At 50.9% G+C, this 19,008-nt stretch overlaps 2 protein-coding genes across 3 annotated transcripts in view; one reads left to right on the top strand and one right to left on the bottom strand.

Annotated features, from left to right (window-relative positions):
• The window catches only part of HOXA3 (homeobox A3), a 46,416-nt gene extending 27,408 nt beyond the window's left edge, over positions 1–19,008 (top strand). Inside the window, exons 4-6 of one of the 2 annotated variants that reach the window (XM_030796317.1) lie at positions 2,622–2,704; positions 14,421–15,066; positions 16,461–19,008. In XM_030796317.1, coding sequence (XP_030652177.1) covers positions 14,541–15,066; positions 16,461–17,266 — 1,332 coding nt within the window. In that variant the 5' untranslated portion in view covers positions 2,622–2,704; positions 14,421–14,540 and the 3' untranslated portion in view covers positions 17,267–19,008. Of the gene's footprint in view, positions 1–2,621; positions 2,705–5,654; positions 5,735–14,420; positions 15,067–16,460 lie in introns of those variants that run through there. The other variant, XM_030796318.1, reaches the window with a different exon arrangement.
• On the bottom strand, positions 2,379–9,234 carry LOC105737799. Its single transcript, XM_012496948.1, is given in 3 exon segments — positions 2,379–3,344; positions 8,904–8,969; positions 8,971–9,234. Coding segments are annotated over 3 exon segments (387 nt in total). The 3' UTR covers positions 2,379–3,287.

Below are 19,008 nucleotides of genomic sequence, written 5' to 3' on the forward strand. Positions count from 1 at the left end.
GAGAAAACTGAGGGAGCCGAATGATCCTCCCTCCACCATTCCTTATGTTAATGAGTACGAGGGTGGAATGCAACCTTTAGTCTCACTCTAGAGAGCAATAAGGGCACAGACATCTTTCCTTTTAGGAAGATATTCTGCCAAGAATGGAGGTATGCATCTAAGCTTACACTTGACCTAGATGGTCACAGGTGTGTACAGCCAGAGAAGAAGGATGGGTTCTTGCCTCATGGGCCATCAAAGCTGCTTGGGGAGATTTTGTAACCAAGCCACCCTAGTCATAGAGCTCAGACAGGTGGACTGGCCACTGGGCTCAGGAGGGGACAGATGTCAGGGCACCTCGGAGAGCAGTAGACTCCCCACTATCCACAACGGTCATAATCCCAGGATGATTAATTCTGTCATACTTGCCCTGCTATTTCGATGGTGGTGGCTTGCCTCAGACCACAGGGCAAAGACGAATGTGCCCCGGAGGCCTGCAGAGCCAAAAAAAAGGACCCTGGTTGCAGCTGATAAAGGTATAGCGCCTGTTCAAGGGAGATATTGAAATTGTAATCTTTGAGGTCACGTGACTCATTAAATAATTAATGCAGATCGTCAGGAATGGATCGGAGTCGTCAGGGCCTCACTAGGAATGAATCTCTCAGAAGTGAGATTCCAACTTACCATTTGATTTTTAAAAACACACACCCTCAGATTTATCTCCAAAAGCTTTTAACTCCTTCAGGAAGGCAGGAGAGAGCCCTCGGCAGGGAAGACGGAGCTGGCGGGCCCTCGCCAGGTTTTGGGGCCTTTTCCGCAGGGTTTCTGCCAGTCCGGGGAGCGCGCCGCGTCCGGGGAAACGTGAGTTCGGGCTTGGGTTTTCTGCGGTCACATCCTGGCTTTGGTGATGAAGTGGGACGAATGCGCAGACAGTTGGTAATGTTCTGATTCACGCTGGGGAAGGCTGCAGAGATACCACAGGGCGGGCGCGCGGCTTTGTTCAATTTTCCCGGCGTTCATAAATCACCCGCGCTGGGCGAGCGAAGGAGCAAGCGAGCGCCAAAAACGCGGAGAGAGAGGCCACGGCGGCTGCGGCAGCCATTGTAGAGTGAGAGACCTGGGCAGCATCTCTGTGTGACTCATTAGTCTGAACGATTTATGGGGGACAGCAGCCATGAATATTAGACTTGGAGATAAGGAAACAGCAAAAATAATAATAACCATAATAATTACATACTCCTAAGCGTCACGCAGGGGAGTGGTGGGTGGCGGCATAGCGGATCTTTCTGGGATGAAATTGAGAGGCAAAGTGCAGGATGGCTGAGTCCACCTTGCTCATGGTCATGCCAGGAGCCCCAAGACCAGGGGGCACTCCCTTTGGGGACACAGAAAGCAAGTTTGAACAAGAGAAAGGGGGCGCAGCGTGGATCCTGAGTCCTTTTCCTTTGGTTTGTGGAGGCTGCGGGTCGAATGGTGGCAGAGCGCAGCTACCGGTGTGCGGCCACTTGTTCAACGTGCTAGGGGGCTCCAAAGCCAGGGGTCAGGGGACTCCTCAGTTATTTGATAGCCCCTCTTAGCGCTATCTACAGAATTGCATGAAGGCAGACAGACAGCGGAGGGCTGGTTTGGGGCAGGCTGGGTTAAGAGGTTACCTGGGTCTGAGTGAAGGGGTAGTGGGGGGCAGGGATAGGTTTGTGGACGCAAAGGGCCCGCAGAGTCCCAGCGGAGCGCAGAACTTCTCCAAGCCAGGGTCCGGCGAGCGGACGATTCTTTGCCCCTTCCCCAGCGTCTCCCACTCCCAGAAAGCTGACTGCCGGCTCGGTGACCATTTGCTGGTTAGAGGGCAAGAGAGGGTTGCAAATACTGTGAGGGACGAGATTTGGGCAGAATCAAGGCATCAAATCGGCTTGTGGCCGCTGCGCGAGGCCAGGCAGGAGCAGGGCCCCTGAGCCGGTATTGTACCAGCCGGCGTCCCTCCCAGTTTCCAGCAGCCTTAGCTGGCCTGCTCTGAGGGACTAGGTGCTGCGGTAGCCCCGCCAGCCCACTAGGACCTAGAAGGAACGTACCCAGAGTTGAATGAACCAGAACACAAAACCTCCCAAGACGGCCTCTGGCCAGTGGACTGAACCCGGGTCTGATTTCGCGCCAACAGAAATGAACACATATTAGTGAGGTTTCAGGAGAATCCGTGATTGAATGCTCCCAGACAAAGCTTCCTTTTGTTAGGAAAGGAAAATAAAGCGAGCATTCACATTCTCCAAGTTGTGGTGCCTGAGGAGAGAGCTCTCTGAAAGCAGCCCACGCCACCAGCAAAGCCACTTCCACCTTCTCAGCTTCCTCTGTTTGCTTCATTTTCTTTCCTTCCCCCTCCCCCCCAAAAAAAGAAAAAGGAGAAAGTATGGGTGTGGAGATGGAGTATGTATTTATTTTACAAAAATAAATCACCATCTTCGGGCCATTTGTAGACTGGAACATTTCGAGCAATGAGTGCGCCGCACGGACGAGTGCCCTGGCGACTCCTTGGTGTTCGCGTCACCCCCAGGGCCACCTTGGCGACCGCATGAGCCGCGCTTCCCACTCCCGGCCTCCAACTCCCTTCCCTTGCAGCCGCCATTCACCTTCTGCTGTTTATTTGTCTGCAGAGCGCCTGGACACCGGAAAAGGCGATTCCCTGAGCGCCTGGAGTTGGAGACAATTCCTGGTTCAGATTTAAACATCTTTCTAGGTAAGCGCTGCTCCAAAACTCTTCTCCGCGTGGGACTTTGCACCAGGGCGGTTGGGAGGAGTTGGCCCTCCACTGTTTCTGGCAACCGCGGCCTGTTGAAAGAGGTTCTGGTCAATATTTAACTTCGGAGGAGTTTGGAGTTGGATTCCTTGAAGCTTCTTGCCCTGCGAGTGCGGGGCCTCAGGCAGACAAAGAGCCTACCCCAAAGCCAGCGATGGGCAGGAGAAGCGGTTGCAGAAGGCAAAGATGGGTTGTGGGGAGTCAGAGAGAGTGTGTGTGTTTCTTCCTGCAAGCCCCAAACAAACCACTACACTGAACTTCAGGGCAAAAGCAAGTAAAGGCCACGGGCATGGGCGCGGCGGCCGCTGCGTGGGCTGCTCTCTTTGTCGACTGAGGCGACTGCGGAGGCTGTGAGTTAAGAAATTGTCGCCAGTCCCAGCTCGCTGTTGAGGAAAACTTGTATCACTGCCTTGCAGTTTCTTAGATCGTTTTGCCTTTCCTTCGGCATGAGAAAAATTGTTGTATTTCTAACCTTTAGGCCTTCGCAGACAGCGGGTCTTCTCCCTTCTTTCATCAGGGCTCATCATCGGTTCTTCCTACGGGAAAAGCATGGTTTTCTATGTCTTGGCGTTTTCTTTTCCTATTTGAAACAAGGGAAAACTCTTTTAAATTATTTTCAAGTTCTGACTTCATTTGTCCTCTTAGTTTGGGATGCAGGGAGGTAATTACTGTGGTTTATTACCTTGTAAAAGATCCATAAATTACGTGCCTGTTTGGGGGAGGGGCTGCTGGAATAGCTTTCAGAAGCATGGTATGAAGGAATGAGTTTGTTTTTTCAGGAATTACTTCTTTTTAAAAAGTTTTGAGATTTTGTATTCTATTCCCTAGGCCTCCAGTCTTCCCTTAAATTTGCTCCCAAATAGATATCAGGTTGTTAATTAATTGCAACATGATATTCAGTCGTGCTATAAGGCTGATATGGTGTTCTGGATACAATTATTTTTTCCAATAGAAGGTAAACAGAGCAATAGACAAGCTGGGTTACTTTCTCAGCTACTGTATGTTTGTTTATATCAAATATAGATGGAACATTTCAGGAATTTGTAACTCTGTGTATATGATTTCCATCTCAGCAAACAACAGAACAATTGCATGTATAAATAGTTGTAGGAGTTTGGGGCCTTGTGTATAACACAATATATACATCCACATGTCCAGAGAACTTAGCCTATTTCTACTACACTTGCACCTACAGGAAATATCTCATGTTAAATAAGAATCTATCATCCACACACACACACACACACACACACACACACAGTGGGCTAAGAGAGCCTTACCTGATGCTGAGTAGAAAATACACTAGATTTAAGTAATGGGACAAAAATGTTAAGTGTACTTTTGACAGAGAAATCAGATTGCAGTGTTTGAGTACAGATATATCTAATCTGCCAACAGCCTTGCAAATATTGGCTAACGGTCTGTACCCTTGGTTGCCTGCTTTTTCCAAGCCAGCTTTCCTCCTATTTTGGCTCTGGTGACCAGGACCACAGTATCAGTCCCAGCCCAGCTCAAGTTGGAGGCTGGTGAAGTGAGTGAAGAGGGACTGGCAGCTGGGTTTTTAAAAGGCCCGTAGCTTTGCTCCAGGAAAGTGGATTGCAGAGTGGCAAAGGAGGACTGTCAGCTGCTGGTTCCCCAGATAGGCTGCCCAGGCCAAGATCTCTCATAGAGAAGCTGTTTTTTTAACCTCAAAAGTTAAATGTCATTTGACTTCTCAGATTTTTCCCTTCTCATCCCACCAAATCACCCATCCCACCCCAAGTCGTTAATGTTAATTGTTAAACAGCAGTTGGAGCATTAACTGGGATGTTAGCAGCCGTACGGAGGCCCCAGGCTGGAGCTGAGATGCCTCTGAGCTTTGCTGGCGTTAAGGCATTTCTCTGAAGTAGTACCAATGACTTCTTTCATTGATTTATGGCTTTTTTTTTTTTTTTTTTTTTGACAGAGTCTCGCTCTGTCCCAGGCTGGAGTGCAGTGGTACGATCTCAGCTCACTGCAACATCCGCCTTCTGGTTTCAAGTGATTTTCCCCCCTCAGCCTCCCAACTAGCTGGGATTACTGGCATGCACCACCATGCCTGGCTAATTTTTGTATTTTTAGTACAGACGGGGTTGCACCATGTTGTTCAGGCTGGTCTCGAACTCCTGACCTCATGATCCACCCACCTTGACCTCCCAAAGTGCTGGGATTACAGGCATGAGCCACCGCACCAGGCCAATTTATGGCTTTAAGAGTTTTGATTTGCTCGCCTGTTCCAAGAGTTTTGAAGGGGGCCCCTTCTCATCTTTGAGTTGATGCCTCTTCAGAAACTTGGAGGTGGGGAGGAATTTGCCAGCAATACCTCCGGGTATTCCAATACCCTTTCTAGGGTATTGGAAGAGCTCAATGTGAATGATTGGTGAGGAGTATGAGGGAGGCAGCAGTAAGAATGAGAGGAGTGAGTTCTTGGGGGTCAGGAGAATGCTTTTTGGAAACCAGCTATTACTCCTGTCCTCTATCCCCCAAACCTGAGAGAGGCAGGTTTTCACTTGGAGTTCTTACTTTCCAGCTTGTAACTTAGATAGGAGCTGGAAAAGTTCACATGGAGGTTCTCTTCCAGCTACACCACAGATTGAACCTTACTGAAATATTGTCACCAGCTTAGGCCAGGACTTGCTTCCAGGGGATTAGGTCTCTTCTTTTATTGCCCTTCTGATTTGGACAACCCATGACCAAGTTCTCTTATGAAGGGCCTTACATTTTCATCAGACCCCTTCTGTTCTTCTGCAGGGGAGGAGTGAAGGGGAAGAATCATGCATAGCCTCCTGCAGCTGCTATAAGTGAGTCCTCACACTTAGGCATAGCCAGCTGAAGACCCATTCTCCAGGAACAAAAGAATATGGCCTGAGGATCTCACTAGCCTCAGAGCACTCTCAGAAGGTCAGAAACTAAGACCAGAAAAGAGAAGATTTTTAGACAGCTCATGAAAGGGTACAATGTTGAAATTAGTGGGCAATGTCACCAGGCAGAAGGCAGGAGTAGGGGTGGAACCAGGGGTGGGAGCAGCTTATTTGTTTCAGTTAGGTTCTTCCTGAGCACAGTTGGTTCTCTGCTGGTTTTCTGCTCAAGATTATTTTGAGAGTTCTGAAGGGGGCTCTTTCTCATCTTTGAGTTGATGTCTCTATAGGAACTTGTGTGGGGGTGGGGGGAGAATTTGCTGGTGGACACAGAATTGTCTTGGAAAAGTGGGTGGACAGACCTGACTGTGGAGAGGGTCCCAGATTGCCTTGTTAACTTAAGGCACTCCAGTGAAGGTTCATTCTTTTTCTTTTTTTTCTTATTTTTTGGGGGGGTCTCTTGCAGAGCAATTAGATCATTTCCTCTGATATTTTTCATATTTAGAAACCTGTAATTCCATGTATCACTCAGCTGTGCACTGAGGAAATGCTTAACTGCAAGTTTAGTCAGGGCACTAGGTTTCTCTAGATTTTGCAAAACGAGACACACCACTCTATAGCCAAGCACACCTTTCCTAGTGGGCTCCAATTGAACAAAACCAACTGGACTTGGAGGAGATGCTTTAACCTTTTGTCAGGTAATTATGTGCCTTTTTGGCTTCTCTAGCGTCTGTGGTGTATGGTGTGGGTGTTAGCAAACTCCATACAATGGCAGGCTGTGAGGAAGTCCGCTGTCCTGGCCAGTTATTTCTGGGCCTGCCCCTTGCCTTTTGATATACTGGCCTGTTGGCCAGAGGAGACTGGGGTGCACGGGTGTGCAGGATCCAGCTTGTCCGTGGGTGGGAGGCTGTAAGGAAAGTTAAATGGATTCTAAAAATGTGAGTAGCATTGCTGTATCCTTGTGTTTGGAGGGTGTGTAAAGAAATATAAGTGGAGATAAGCTTGTATGTCTTATATGGTATTCAGGGGGGGATGGCTCCCAGCATCCTATTGCTTAGACAGAACTCTTAAAGTCAAAACTGCTGGTCAAGGTTCCCCACCTACCCTCCCCCAAAGCTAAATATTCTGTTTGGAAACCTAGTTCCTTCAGTGGTTCCCTATTTCAAATAAAAGGATTTAAGTTGACGTATGACCACGTGAGCACATAATACAGCGCATTATTGTGGCATTTGGAGCGGAGACCCAGACAGGCTTCGCCTGTGATTACGTTTTCTAGATTCTCTACAGAGCCAGAGCTTTCCCCCAACCCCCACGCACCCACCTCCTCCTTCTCCTTCCCCTTCTCTGGAGAGCGCTCTCTGAGCCGATTGCAGTTTTCAGCACTCATGGAGCGGTTCTGGGCGAGCTAGCCGATGGAAGTCGAGGCTATACCAGGAGGATGGAATTTATTTTAAGGTATTTCCGCCGATTGTTCATATCTAGAGTGAGTTATGGCTGTGAGAGACAAAGGTCAGGCGAGGAGACCCTGGCTCATGGACAGGACCCTCAGCCTCTCTCTTTCTTTGTTTCTCTTTTAGAACCGAAACCATTTGAAAGATTCCCAGTAGCGCCTCAGACTCTGAGTTTAATTCCCTGGGAAGTGTTGGGGATGTAAAGGAGGAGGCATTAAGGGGGCTCCTAGGTGGGCCCAATGGCCCCCAGTGCAAGGGTGGCTTTGTCCACTGCAGCAGGGCACGGCTGGAGTCTCAGGAGCTGATCCCCAGGCAGAAAGAGGGTCCAGAAGCCAGGTGCAGGCTGAGGTGGACGGGCTTGCAGGGCTAGACTGCCTGGGAGGGGTGGGGGATGGGTGGATGAGAAGGGGAATCTCTCCCAGGATGGCGGTGTTTTCAGGCAGGGGATGGAGGGTTAGGGCTGACCCGAGCAGCCCGAGCAGCTGGAAGAGGGAAATCGATGAGGGAAATGTGCAGATGCGCTGCCATTTTATTGATGATGCTTCCAGGCACTTTGTTTAGTGCCAGATTGCAGAGCATGCTTCCCCACAAGCCAGACCCAAGAAGCCAGACCCAAGAATCTGAACCGGAGGGCCCGCCATTGTTTCCCTGAGCACCCTCTGCCCCAGAGGGTTGAAGAGAGACAGCTCAGACCTAGGACAGCCTTGGGGTGGGGTGAGCATGCTGGATGCCCAGGGGCTCCTTATTCTAACATTCGGGAGACAGAGGAAGGAGGGAGCCAGGATTAGGTTTGGACTTCATCAGTGCGCCTGGTCTGGGCATTCCTTGTATACCCCCAGCTGGCTTGGAGAGTTCCAGAACTGGCCAGTGGGCCTTGGGTTGGAGTGAAGTCCAGAGACAAGAGTCCTCAGGAAGCAGAGGCAGACATCTCTCCAGCTTCAGAGCCCCCAAAACAGAGCTGTAGCCAGGGTGGAGGCAGATGAAAGTTAAACTGCATGTTTCCAGATTATTGGGAAAGCCCCAGCTAATTGGGCTTTGGGGACCCCACACTCCTGGGAAGGGTGGAAACTCCCTGGAAAGGTGCAGGAAACTCTACTTTATTCTGCTCCTTGGAGTAGGGAAAGGGATGCTTATAAGGAGTCAGAGGTCAGATTTGCCCCCTTTGACTCCTTAAAGTATAGATTATTTCTTTCTGTACGTGAAAAAAAAATCAAATCGGGCATCCCCTACTTGAGTGGGATTTACTACCCCAGAAGGAAAGGGCCCTTCTGCCCTCCCCAATGCCGGCCTCGGCAGTAACCGAGTGTTTAACTGAGGCCCTTTCAAGTGCTCTAAAACACCCCTTGGAAATAAAATGTAAGCTTTAATTGCTGTTCAATTACTTGTCAGCATTTCATATGATTTATGACCTAGTTCTGGCGCATTTTTGACCCAGTTAAAGACTCATAAATAATATGGTTTTGGTAGAAAGAATGAGAGAGGGAATAGAGGTTTGTTAGAGGCATCTTTTTATTGTTGCTTCAGTGCCAGCAAGCTGAATAAATATCTAAGGATGGACTCTGGTTCTATATAAAAGCATGCACAGTGAGAAGCCAAGAGCCACATTTATAGAGCTCAGATTGGTTTTTCTTCCCATGAAAGTGCTAAAGTCAGTCCATTATGTATAATGCTAAACCATTATATATCAAAAAAGGCTAGTCCCCTTCTACCTCGAAATGCCAGCTTCACCCTCACAGGCGAGTATATTTCCTCAATAATTTTCCTCCCTTTTCTGTGATTTTGATGCCTCTTCTTACCCACGATATTCCTCACCTTCCTCCCCGGCTGCACAGCATTGGAACCGCCAGAGGCCCTCTCAGATGCCTTCAGGAGGACACCCCCTTGAATGGTAGAAAGGCACCACGGGCACCTTTGCTGCTCCAAATATTCTTCTAGTGCTGAGAAAATCTTTTCTTCTAGTCCCCCTGGATGAGAGATCGGGAGCCATGGGGATTTGGGGGAATTGGTGGAACCAAGGGGTCCTCTCAGTAAAGAAAAGCTCTGTGGTTTTGGCGGAGCCGGGTGAACTGCTGTGGGATTTGTCTAGAAAGGGCGCAGCCGCGGCGGCTGGTAATTTCTGGAGGTGGAAATCAACAATCGGCATTTTCGCTTAAAAAACAAAACACCAATAACAAACCGACAAATAAAAACCTTCCGCCAGTATAAATTATTATTTTAAAATAATCTCGCCTACGCTTGCACCAAAGCCAGTCCTTTGGATTTCAGCAGAGCGGCCTGAGGCTGGGGCACCAACCTTCTGCGTGCCAGGACGCGGGACCTTCGTCTTGAGGTCGGAGCCCCACTTCTGCCCGCTGAGGACCGCGGCCCAGGAGCCACGTATCGGGGCGGATAGAGGCCCTGGCCGGAACGAAGCTCCCGCCCCAGATCTCCCTGGGCTCCCACGGCTCCTCAGGTCCGGTCCCCGCGTTTTGCCCGGCAGGGTCTTGGCGCCAGTGGAAAGGTACGCAGTCTGGGCGCCCCAGCCCTTGCTCGGGCGCCCTCGGTCCCCTTGGCCCAGAGAATCCCTTCCTCCGGCAGGTTCTCACGGAGAGCTGGCCTTCCCGACAGCTGGCTTAGCTGAGAAGGCGGTGAGAGTCGCGTCAGCAGTTTGGAGGAGAAAGTGCGGGTTGATTATTGACCCACGCCTTCTTTCTTCAAATGCCACATCCGACCGGGCGGGTTTGAAGAGAAAATGCCGCCGAACGGATTTTTGCGGCTGGCTCTCACCTCCTACGCGGCCGGCTCCCCCTTTCAAGTTGCTCTGCAATATGCCATAAGGAGCAAGTGTTTGCTGTTTTGTGCTCTGTTTACAGCTTTGGGGCGCTGAGTCATAAATCTTGCCCAGCCATAAATGACAAAAACCATTGGTATGCATGAGGCCACCCTGGCCCGGAGTGCTTTTTGATTTCTCCCTTTTCCCCTGGCTTTGTTTTTGCTCTAAGGTGACACTTTGGCTCCTTGACAGTTTAAACATACTACTTATATTTTTAACACCTTCCTTTGAGAAGGACCCGCCATTGACGCCTTGGGATTGCAGCAAAAGAGAGAAATCTCCATTTCTCTCTTTTTGCCACACTCATAACCCTTGCAGAGTTTGCTTCTGAAGCTGGGAGCAAAGGAGGCTTTAGGAGGAAAATCATCCTCTTTCAAGTTGTGGCAATATTACCAGGCAAATTCGGGCCTTTCTTTTGCCCAGCTCAGCGTTACTCCATCCCACTAATGAGGAAAATATGTATATATATGAATCCGTTTGAAAAACCACATATTCCTCTGCCCTGCATATGTGTGTGTGTGTGTGTGTGTGTATAGTCGGTTTCTGTTGGGGTCAGTGCTTTCTCTGTCTTCCTTGTGGGTGAGCTGCGTGTCTGCATTCTGAAATGGGCACACGAGCCCTGGAGATCCGCGTTTCTAAACACCCTTGTGTGTACCTGAGCCCAGAGCATCCCATTTCACTGCTGGAACAAGTGCCTGTCTCTCCCAGGACATTTCCCTCCTGGCTGCTAGGATGTCAGCAGTTTCTGCCTAAAAATTTAACCAAAGAGAGCCCAGTTGGCTCTTGGGGGTCTCCAGAGAAAAGCCTTATCCCAGCTCCCCACACCCCCACCCAAAGATCTGTTTGGGAGTTGCAGGTGAAGTAAACTGGGCAAAGTCTGGGAAACTCACTTTTCTTGGTTCTCTTTCCCCTCACCCCACAATTGGAAGTGTCCAGGGCAGAGGAATACGTGGTTTCTCAAACGAATTCCTAAGAAATAGAGCCCAGCAAGAGAGCCCCTTTGTGAGAGCCGTTTGTCCTCATTAGCATAATTTTCCTGGACTTTCGTGACGCCTGGGAGCAGGAGAGGGAGGGTGTTGGGGGGTGGGGGGAGGCTGCCCTCCTCCCGCCACCGCCGAGCTCCCCTTCTCCCTCCGGTCCCTCCCCTCGCCTCAGCCCCATCCCCCACACCGACCCGCGCTTCCCCAGCCGCCTTGGTCTCCCCTCCCGCCCGCCCCAGCACCCCCCACCGCACCCCCGGAACAGACGCTGCTCCGCGTGTAATATTCATAAGAAACATACCCAAGTCGGTGCCACTAGCCCAGGCAGAGCCCGGCGCCGCACTAGCGCTTATCTCCGGGCCGCCGCTGCTGCCCTCGGGAAGGGCAGGGGGCGGGGGTGTGGGGGAAGGGTGGGTGGGTGGGGTGGGTGGGAGGGGGGTCCAAGCCGCCCCAGTCTGCCCTGGGCGAGCCGTGCTGGAGCAGCGAGGCGGCCACGCTCTGCGCGGCGGTGACCGGGCCTCCAGCCCGCCTGCCGTCTCGGCTGATGCTGAGGGTCAGTGCCCATCCCACGCCGAGGGGACCTGGCCGGGCCGCCGAGCCAGGCCGGGGGCCAGAGCCCGTGTCCGAGCCTGAGCCCGAGCCTGCGCTCGCGGCGCTCGTCAGAAGTTAAGGTAAGCAGGGCCGCAACCGGCCGCTCCCGGCGCTGAATGGCGGAGTTTACGTCTCGGTGATTTATGGCTGCAGACTTAAATCTCGGTTCAAGAAGAGTTCACAAGCCGGAGCTTCCTTCCCGGCAGTGACTGATACCCTTACACTTCGAGTTCAGGCCGCTTTCCCATCCCCGCCCCCACCTCTTGCCTCTCCCCTAGCCCAGCCTTAACTTTTCTGGGTTGCAGAGGGAAGGAGAGGTGGGCAGGGGACCCGGGGCCCCTATCCGACGAACCCGCTCAGATTTGGGGTGAGGGAAGGCTAACAAAGAGGAGGGAATGGGAAGAGGGAGCGATGTCTGAAGGACGGAGGTTGAATTTGGGCACATCTTCCAGAGAGACAATAGGGCTTGCTTCTTGCACTCAATTTAGCCTCTTCAACTCTCTTTCGGCTCTTGCACCTGGGGATTATTGTCCAGAAACAGATCTTTGTGGAGGAATCTCCCCTCATTCCCAGCCCTTGCTTGGCGGTACAAAGCAAAGTTTCCTGGCTGGCAAATCTCCAACTTCTTTACTAGGTTGCAAACTTTGGGGGCTGGGTTGGGGTGGGGGGTTATATGAGCTTCAAGGTGGTGGTCTGCTGACCTCAAATGATAGGAAGGATTTTGGTGGGATCCTAGAATCGAATTTATATTTTAAGTTTGTGGGGGCTGTTGTATGCTCTTTGATTTTCAAAGATATTTTTGTTATTTTGCAAGACAATGCACAACTTGATAAAAAGGCTTAACTAAGTAGCAGGCTGTTATAACCTGTGATAATGGATTAGCAAGTCACTAGAAATATTGCATGTGCAAAATCGACTTAATTTTGTTTTATCTAATATCTTGCTGTTCGAGTGTCTAATTTTCTTAACCTGACATTTTATTTTACACAAGCCTGGTATCTAAAAAATTTATAATGGCAGACATTAACACTGCTAAATGTAATAGGAACTGTTTTCAGTAAAAGAAAAGGAAACTGATACATTAAATTACTATTCAGTTTTAAGTTTTACTTTATCCTTTATTTACTTTCAATCATGGTATGTGTAGCTTCCTATTTCCAAAAGAGAAACAATGCTCCAGGGCTCATGATCACTGACAACAACTCTGGATAAGGGATGCTGTAATTTTTAATTGAGGTTCTGGAAAATTAATTGTGCCTGTTTTGCAGATGTTGGTAAGATTGTTGGCTTAATAATAAAATCTAAAGGAGTCCATTATTAACAATCGAATTATAATCATCTACTGGTAGATGCAATACATTATCTTTTTTTTTTCTAGTTAACAAAGCATCTAATATTCCTGGAAAACTTGAATAACTCTGGGACTCAATATACATAGTTGGACTGAATGTTAACCATTTTCTTTTGAATTTGTTATAATTCTCTTAAGTGGTCAGAGGGACTAACATTCTGAGTGTGTGTGTGGGTGAATATTTGAAACTCACATGGAAGTTTTCTGTGCTGAGAACCAGAGGTTGATCATGCAATGGTTGAAAACAAAAAGAAAACAGATTTAACTTTTGCAAACTGCTTTCTAAATGAAAGAGGGTTGAGGAGGTTTTCAACTGCTTTTTAGATTTTCAGGGTTATCCTTTACTTGGTATTTATGAAGCAGGTAAACAGGCCAAGTAACAAAATAACAACAACAACAGCACACAAAGATCAGGAAACTCTGGCAGGATTTTATGGCTTGTGCTTCCATCCCTCGTCCGGAGCCAAATGACCCCCATACATCAAATTACATAGCAGTTTCTAAGACAGAACCTATTATCGTTAAGTTGGAAGGAGAGTTCAAGCTGTGGTCATGGAGATGAACGCTGGTTTTTCAGGTTCCTGGAGGGTTTTTTTTTTCTCTAATCCATCATGTTTTAACAGGTAGAATTTGATAGTTGCCCCGAATAACAGCACCTCAGAAAGTCCAAGACAGGAGGTTCTGGGAACCTTCTGTAACTGGGGGAAAGAAGTAAAGAAGTGGGGGTGGCTTGCTGGAAAGTGCCTGAGAAACAGGGAGAGGAAAGGAGTAAAGAACTTTCCAGGATTTTAGTTGTGACTTGCTAGGTGGGGTGTTACTGTTGGTCCCTCCCCCTAAACACACACACACACACACACACACACACACACGCAATGTGTTCCACACAAGGTTTTCCCTCCCCCCTTGGCTTGGCCACAAGGGGTTCATTTGGAGGAGGTGAGTCATATCCCCAACAAGGTGGATTAACTGCCTAACAAGCTCAGCTTCTGAAATCCAGCATGATTGGATGGGGCAAATTGCCTGAAATTTTTTTGTGCAAACCTCTCTTGGGAGCAGGAAGGTCCAAGAAGGAGCTGGGTGGGAAGTTACCCCATCCCAGTGCTCTTTTGGCAAACATCAGTCCTAAAGCAGAGAAAACATTGGCGACCCAAGCTCCCCTTTGCCTCCTGGTTCCCTTCCCAAGATTCCCAGAGTGGAGGAGTCTTAGGCCCTCTGGAGGAGGCCAAGGAGCAGAAACTAAGCGACACCCCACGTTTCTTCTTCCCTGGAAAAGAAAGATCCCAGCCTTTTTCCTTTCTAGCCTATCAAGCCTTTCTCCTTTTGGACCCCGGCTCCTGAGAGTCAGCTTGCAGCCCTCACTCATTCTCCTTCTCCCCGGAAAATCCCCCAACTCCAGACGCAAGTTAAGCAAATATTTGTAGCTGCCAGTAAATTCCAGCGGTTTTTTATAGCGCGGCTCCCTGCGCCCGGGGCCAAGTCGTGCTGCTAAATATTGCTGACCACTTTTTCTTTTATGGCTTTCATGTCACTTAGCTATTGAGAGTAAGATGGATTTGCGCGGAGCCCTCACCGCGCTGCGCTTCTCGCCCCACCAGGTCTGCGCGGGGCGGCCATTGGCGGCGGAGTGTCACGTGACCGCGGGGGCGTGCCAATGTGCGCCCTCACGGGTGTCAAACCCCTGTCAGAGTGTGCGATCAAGATCGTGAAACAACGCGATGCAAAAAGCGACCTACTACGACAGCTCGGCGATCTACGGTGGCTACCCCTACCAGGCAGCCAACGGGTTCGCTTATAATGCCAATCAGCAGCCGTACCCGGCGTCCGCCGCTTTGGGCGCCGACGGCGAGTACCACCGACCCGCCTGCTCCCTCCAGTCTCCCTCCAGCGCCGGGGGCCACCCCAAGGGACACGAACTGAGTGACGCGTGCCTGCGCACCCTGAGCGCCCCACCTAGCCAGCCTCCAAGCCTGGGCGAGCCGCCCCTGCACCCGCCGCCGCCCCAGGCCGCGCCCCCTGCCCCACAGCCGCCTCAGCCCCCACCTCAGCCCCCTGCACCTACCCCTGCCGCGCCCCCGCCTCCCTCTTCTGTCTCCCCTCCTCAGAATGCCAGCAACAACCCTACCCCTGCCAACGCGGCCAAGAGCCCCCTGCTCAACTCACCCACAGTGGCCAAACAAATCTTCCCCTGGATGAAAGAGTCTCGACAAAACACAAAGCAGAAAACCAGCAGCTCCAGCTCAGGTAAAGGAGTGCTTTCTGGAAGAGGGTTCTCTGGCCTGGCTCCCGGTCCCCAAGCTACTGCCCACGACATCCAGCACAGCCTAGGAGCGATGGAGCATATCTGGAATTCACTGCTCCCACACCACTGCCCACCAAAAAGGTTTTCAGAGTCTTTGCAACTTAGGGAGGTGATAGGCCTCTGTAGGCTGGAAAACACCAGAGACCTGCTGGAGTCCCTCTGGACTTCTCCAAGGGCAAGTAGGGTCTAGTGCAGTTGAAATCTCTTCTTGCTCCACTCTTGGAGTTAGGACCTCTGTGCAGAAACAACCTGAGCTCCACTGTCTATCTTTTTAGCACAGCTCTTCTAATGAAACAGTGACATCCTCCCCATACTGAAATGTGGCAGAATGAAAACAGGCCTAATCACCCTCCAAGACAGAATCAATGCTTTGCCTATAATCAGAGCCAATTTTTGCTCCAGCAGAGGGAGTGGCTGCCTTACCTCTGGGAAGACCCTACTCAGACTTAGCACAATGAAAGCAGCCAAAGATCTCCTGGGGGAGGAGGATGCAGACTTGTCATCCTAATGGGAACCACATGGGCCTCCTGGAAGCAGGCTCCAGTAGAGGAAAGGCCCCAGGCTTTAGGCTTCCTAGCATTTTGGTTACCTTTGCCCCTGCCTTCTCCAGTTGCCAGTGGCCTGCTCTGAGCCTGAGCATCTCGGACTTCCAGAGCTAGGATCTGGAGGGCCAGGGAAGACAGAAGGGTACATGATTAGTGGACAAAAGCTGGGGCAAGCTGCTTGATGACATAGGGAACCCTAAAGAATAGGACCTAGCATGAAGGGCCTAGGCCTCCCCACCAGAAATACCTTCAATGGGATCTCTTCTTTGGGCAGAGAAGGCCTTCCAGTTTGAGGTTTCCAGTCTGCCCATCTCCTCTGGGTAGAGAGAAAAAAGTGGCCAGTTGAAGCTACTGACTAATTATTGCTGGACAGTGTGGGAGGGAAATGAGTGTGTACATTAGGTTTCCCACATTTCAGTTACTGTGAAGGGAATGGAGATGCTGAGAGCGGCCCACAGGGAGGCTGTTGTCCGATAGGCCAAAGGGACCAGTAAATGAGTCAGAAAGTTAATAGCTCTAAAAAGAAAATCCAGACCAGGAAGGCAAACCGGGGATTCTACTTCTCTGTCCTTTCCCCCCGAGAAGCCTGTGATTTGCTCCTTGGCTGAATGAGGGAGTACCACTGTTTTACCCACCAGGAGAGAGGATAGCACCTAGTTCCTACTTCTCTCTGGGACCTGACAGATGCAGGAACCTTTGGGGCCTGGTGGAAGGAGGGGCCGGGCTGGGTCAGGGGCTGGGCGGGGCCGCGGCAGCCCCTGACGCCGCTCTTCCTCTCTCTGTCCTCGCAGGCGAAAGCTGCGCTGGCGACAAGAGCCCGCCGGGGCAGGCGTCGTCCAAGCGCGCGCGCACGGCCTACACGAGCGCGCAGCTGGTGGAGCTGGAGAAAGAGTTCCACTTCAACCGCTACCTGTGCCGGCCGCGCCGGGTGGAGATGGCCAATCTGCTGAACCTCACTGAGCGCCAGATCAAGATCTGGTTCCAGAATCGCCGCATGAAGTACAAAAAGGATCAGAAGGGCAAGGGCATGCTAACGTCATCGGGGGGCCAGTCTCCAAGTCGCAGCCCCGTGCCCCCCGGCGCCGGTGGCTATCTGAACTCTATGCATTCGCTGGTCAACAGCGTCCCTTATGAGCCCCAGTCGCCCCCGCCCTTCTCCAAGCCCCCCCAGGGTACCTACGGGCTGCCCCCCGCCTCCTACCCTGCGTCCCTGCCCAGCTGCGCACCCCCGCCACCCCCACAGAAGCGCTACACGGCGGCAGGGGCGGGCGCAGGGGGCGCCCCCGATTATGACCCGCACGCTCATGGCCTGCAGGGCAACGGCAGCTATGGGACCCCACACATACAGGGAAGCCCCGTCTTCATGGGGGGCAGCTATGTGGAGCCCATGAGCAACTCCGGGCCAGCCCTCTTTGGTCTAACTCACCTCCCCCACGCTGCCTCGGGCGCCATGGACTACGGGGGCGCCGGGCCACTGGGCAGTGGCCACCACCACGGGCCGGGACCTGGGGAGCCGCACCCCACCTACACGGACCTTACCGCCCACCATCCTTCTCAGGGAAGAATTCAGGAAGCACCCAAGCTCACCCACCTGTGATGGTGGGCTCGGGACTACGCGCCAGGAGAGTCTCCCCCCACCCACCTTTTTTCTTTGGTTGCTTTTTTTTTTTTTTTTTTTTTAGGTTCTTCCTGCCCTTTCCTTCTTTCCTTCCTTTTCTCTCTTCTCCGCCCCGCACTCTGTTTCCCGGTTTCCCCCCTTGTTGGTAAGGCGTTTTTATAGTTTATGTGACGTAGCAATCTTGGTTGCTGGAATGGCTGTATCATAGCGATATTTATCTCTTCCTGCTCCTCGATAGGCCACTGGCCCTGCACCCTTTACCTTCTCCACTCTTTGATCAGAAACAGGGTATATGAACAAATTTTCTAGTCGAGTTTTCAATGTGAATTTGTTCGTACATTATGGCTCCCGAGGGGAAGCGATTACTTTTTTTAATTTTTAATTTTTTTTTAAATTGCACTTCTTGTAAAGAGTGAGAAAAAAAATCAAAGGCGCTTTGAAACAGGGGCTCCCTGTGCAAGGATGACTAAGTGTACGTCTTTCCGTGTGTGTATGCTGGTGAACAGTCAGATTTATTTATATTTTTTTGCAAGCATTGAATAATCTAAGTTTTAAATATTATTTATCCCCATCCGTTCGTATTTATATTAAAGAAATTCTGTACCCTGATGGTTCAGAAGGGTTCTTGGGCCTTTTGTTCAATTGTGTATTGGCGTACTTAGAATTTTTTTTTATTTGAAAGAGAAATATAATTCCTTTAAACTGTAATGATGCAATAAAACCAGAGAAGATCCAGCTTTTGAAAACAGTGATTTAGGTTTGTAACATCCGGCAAAACTGAAAAAAAAAAAATCTGTAAAGGCGAAAAATACTAGATTTGTTTTGAGAGTTCTACATTCCTTGCTGCTCACATTCTGAGAAACAAAAAGAAATAAAGTTTTTATTCTGAATAACATCCGTGTTAAGAAGGGGTTCTTTGGCAGAAGACGTGGGTCTGCGTGGAATTCAGGCTGAGGCGAGCCGGCAGAGCGGGCCAGGAGCAGCAGCCCTCGGGCTCCAGCGTGGGGCCTGGCCAGACTATTCGCCTGGAAGCTCGGCGAATTCTCAGGATGGCGGCTGGGGCTCCAGACGGCTGCGGCAGCTCTGGTAACGCCGTGCGGCGGGCCCGCTGGGCTGCCCGGTTCCCAGCTGCTGCGGAGGCAGGCTGAGGGCGCAGGGGCTGCCGAGTGCTGTGCACGGAAGAAACAAAGGCAGCCCGGCCCAAGGCGCAACGGGAGCGCACAGGTGCCCCGCGGCCCAGCCGGGGGATAACGCAGGGCGGTCTTCTGTTCCATGCTCTTCCTCGGGTGAAAGCTGACCAACTAACGCCTAAACCTCGGGATTAGCCAGCCGCGCAGAGGATGCCGAGCACTTTCCGGGAGCAATCGGACTCCTGGTCTCCTCTGGGGATGCTTCGCGGTCTATTATCGCGTCAGGAGGAAAGAATGGCTCCTAAAATCTGCACGCGGTGCGAAACCGTTTGAAAGGGACTGAGGCTCACCCGGGTCTCCAGCAAACGGAGGACTGAGCTGGGGAGAGTCACCCTGAGCCAGCCCTTCCCTGGACTGCCTGAATCCCAGCATTAGCTTCCTACTGAATGTAGTATTTGGCATTCTCTGAATTTATTTCCTCTCCTTTCCTCCCAGCTTTCTTTTTATGGCCCCAGGGGGAGGGGGAGAGAGCAAGGAGATCGGTATCTTTGTAATAAAACTGCAATTTTATAAATACTTTTTTCATTTGAT

Source organism: Nomascus leucogenys, chromosome 17, assembly GCF_006542625.1.
Source record: "Nomascus leucogenys isolate Asia chromosome 17, Asia_NLE_v1, whole genome shotgun sequence".
NCBI classification, from domain to species: Eukaryota; Metazoa; Chordata; class Mammalia; order Primates; family Hylobatidae; genus Nomascus; species Nomascus leucogenys.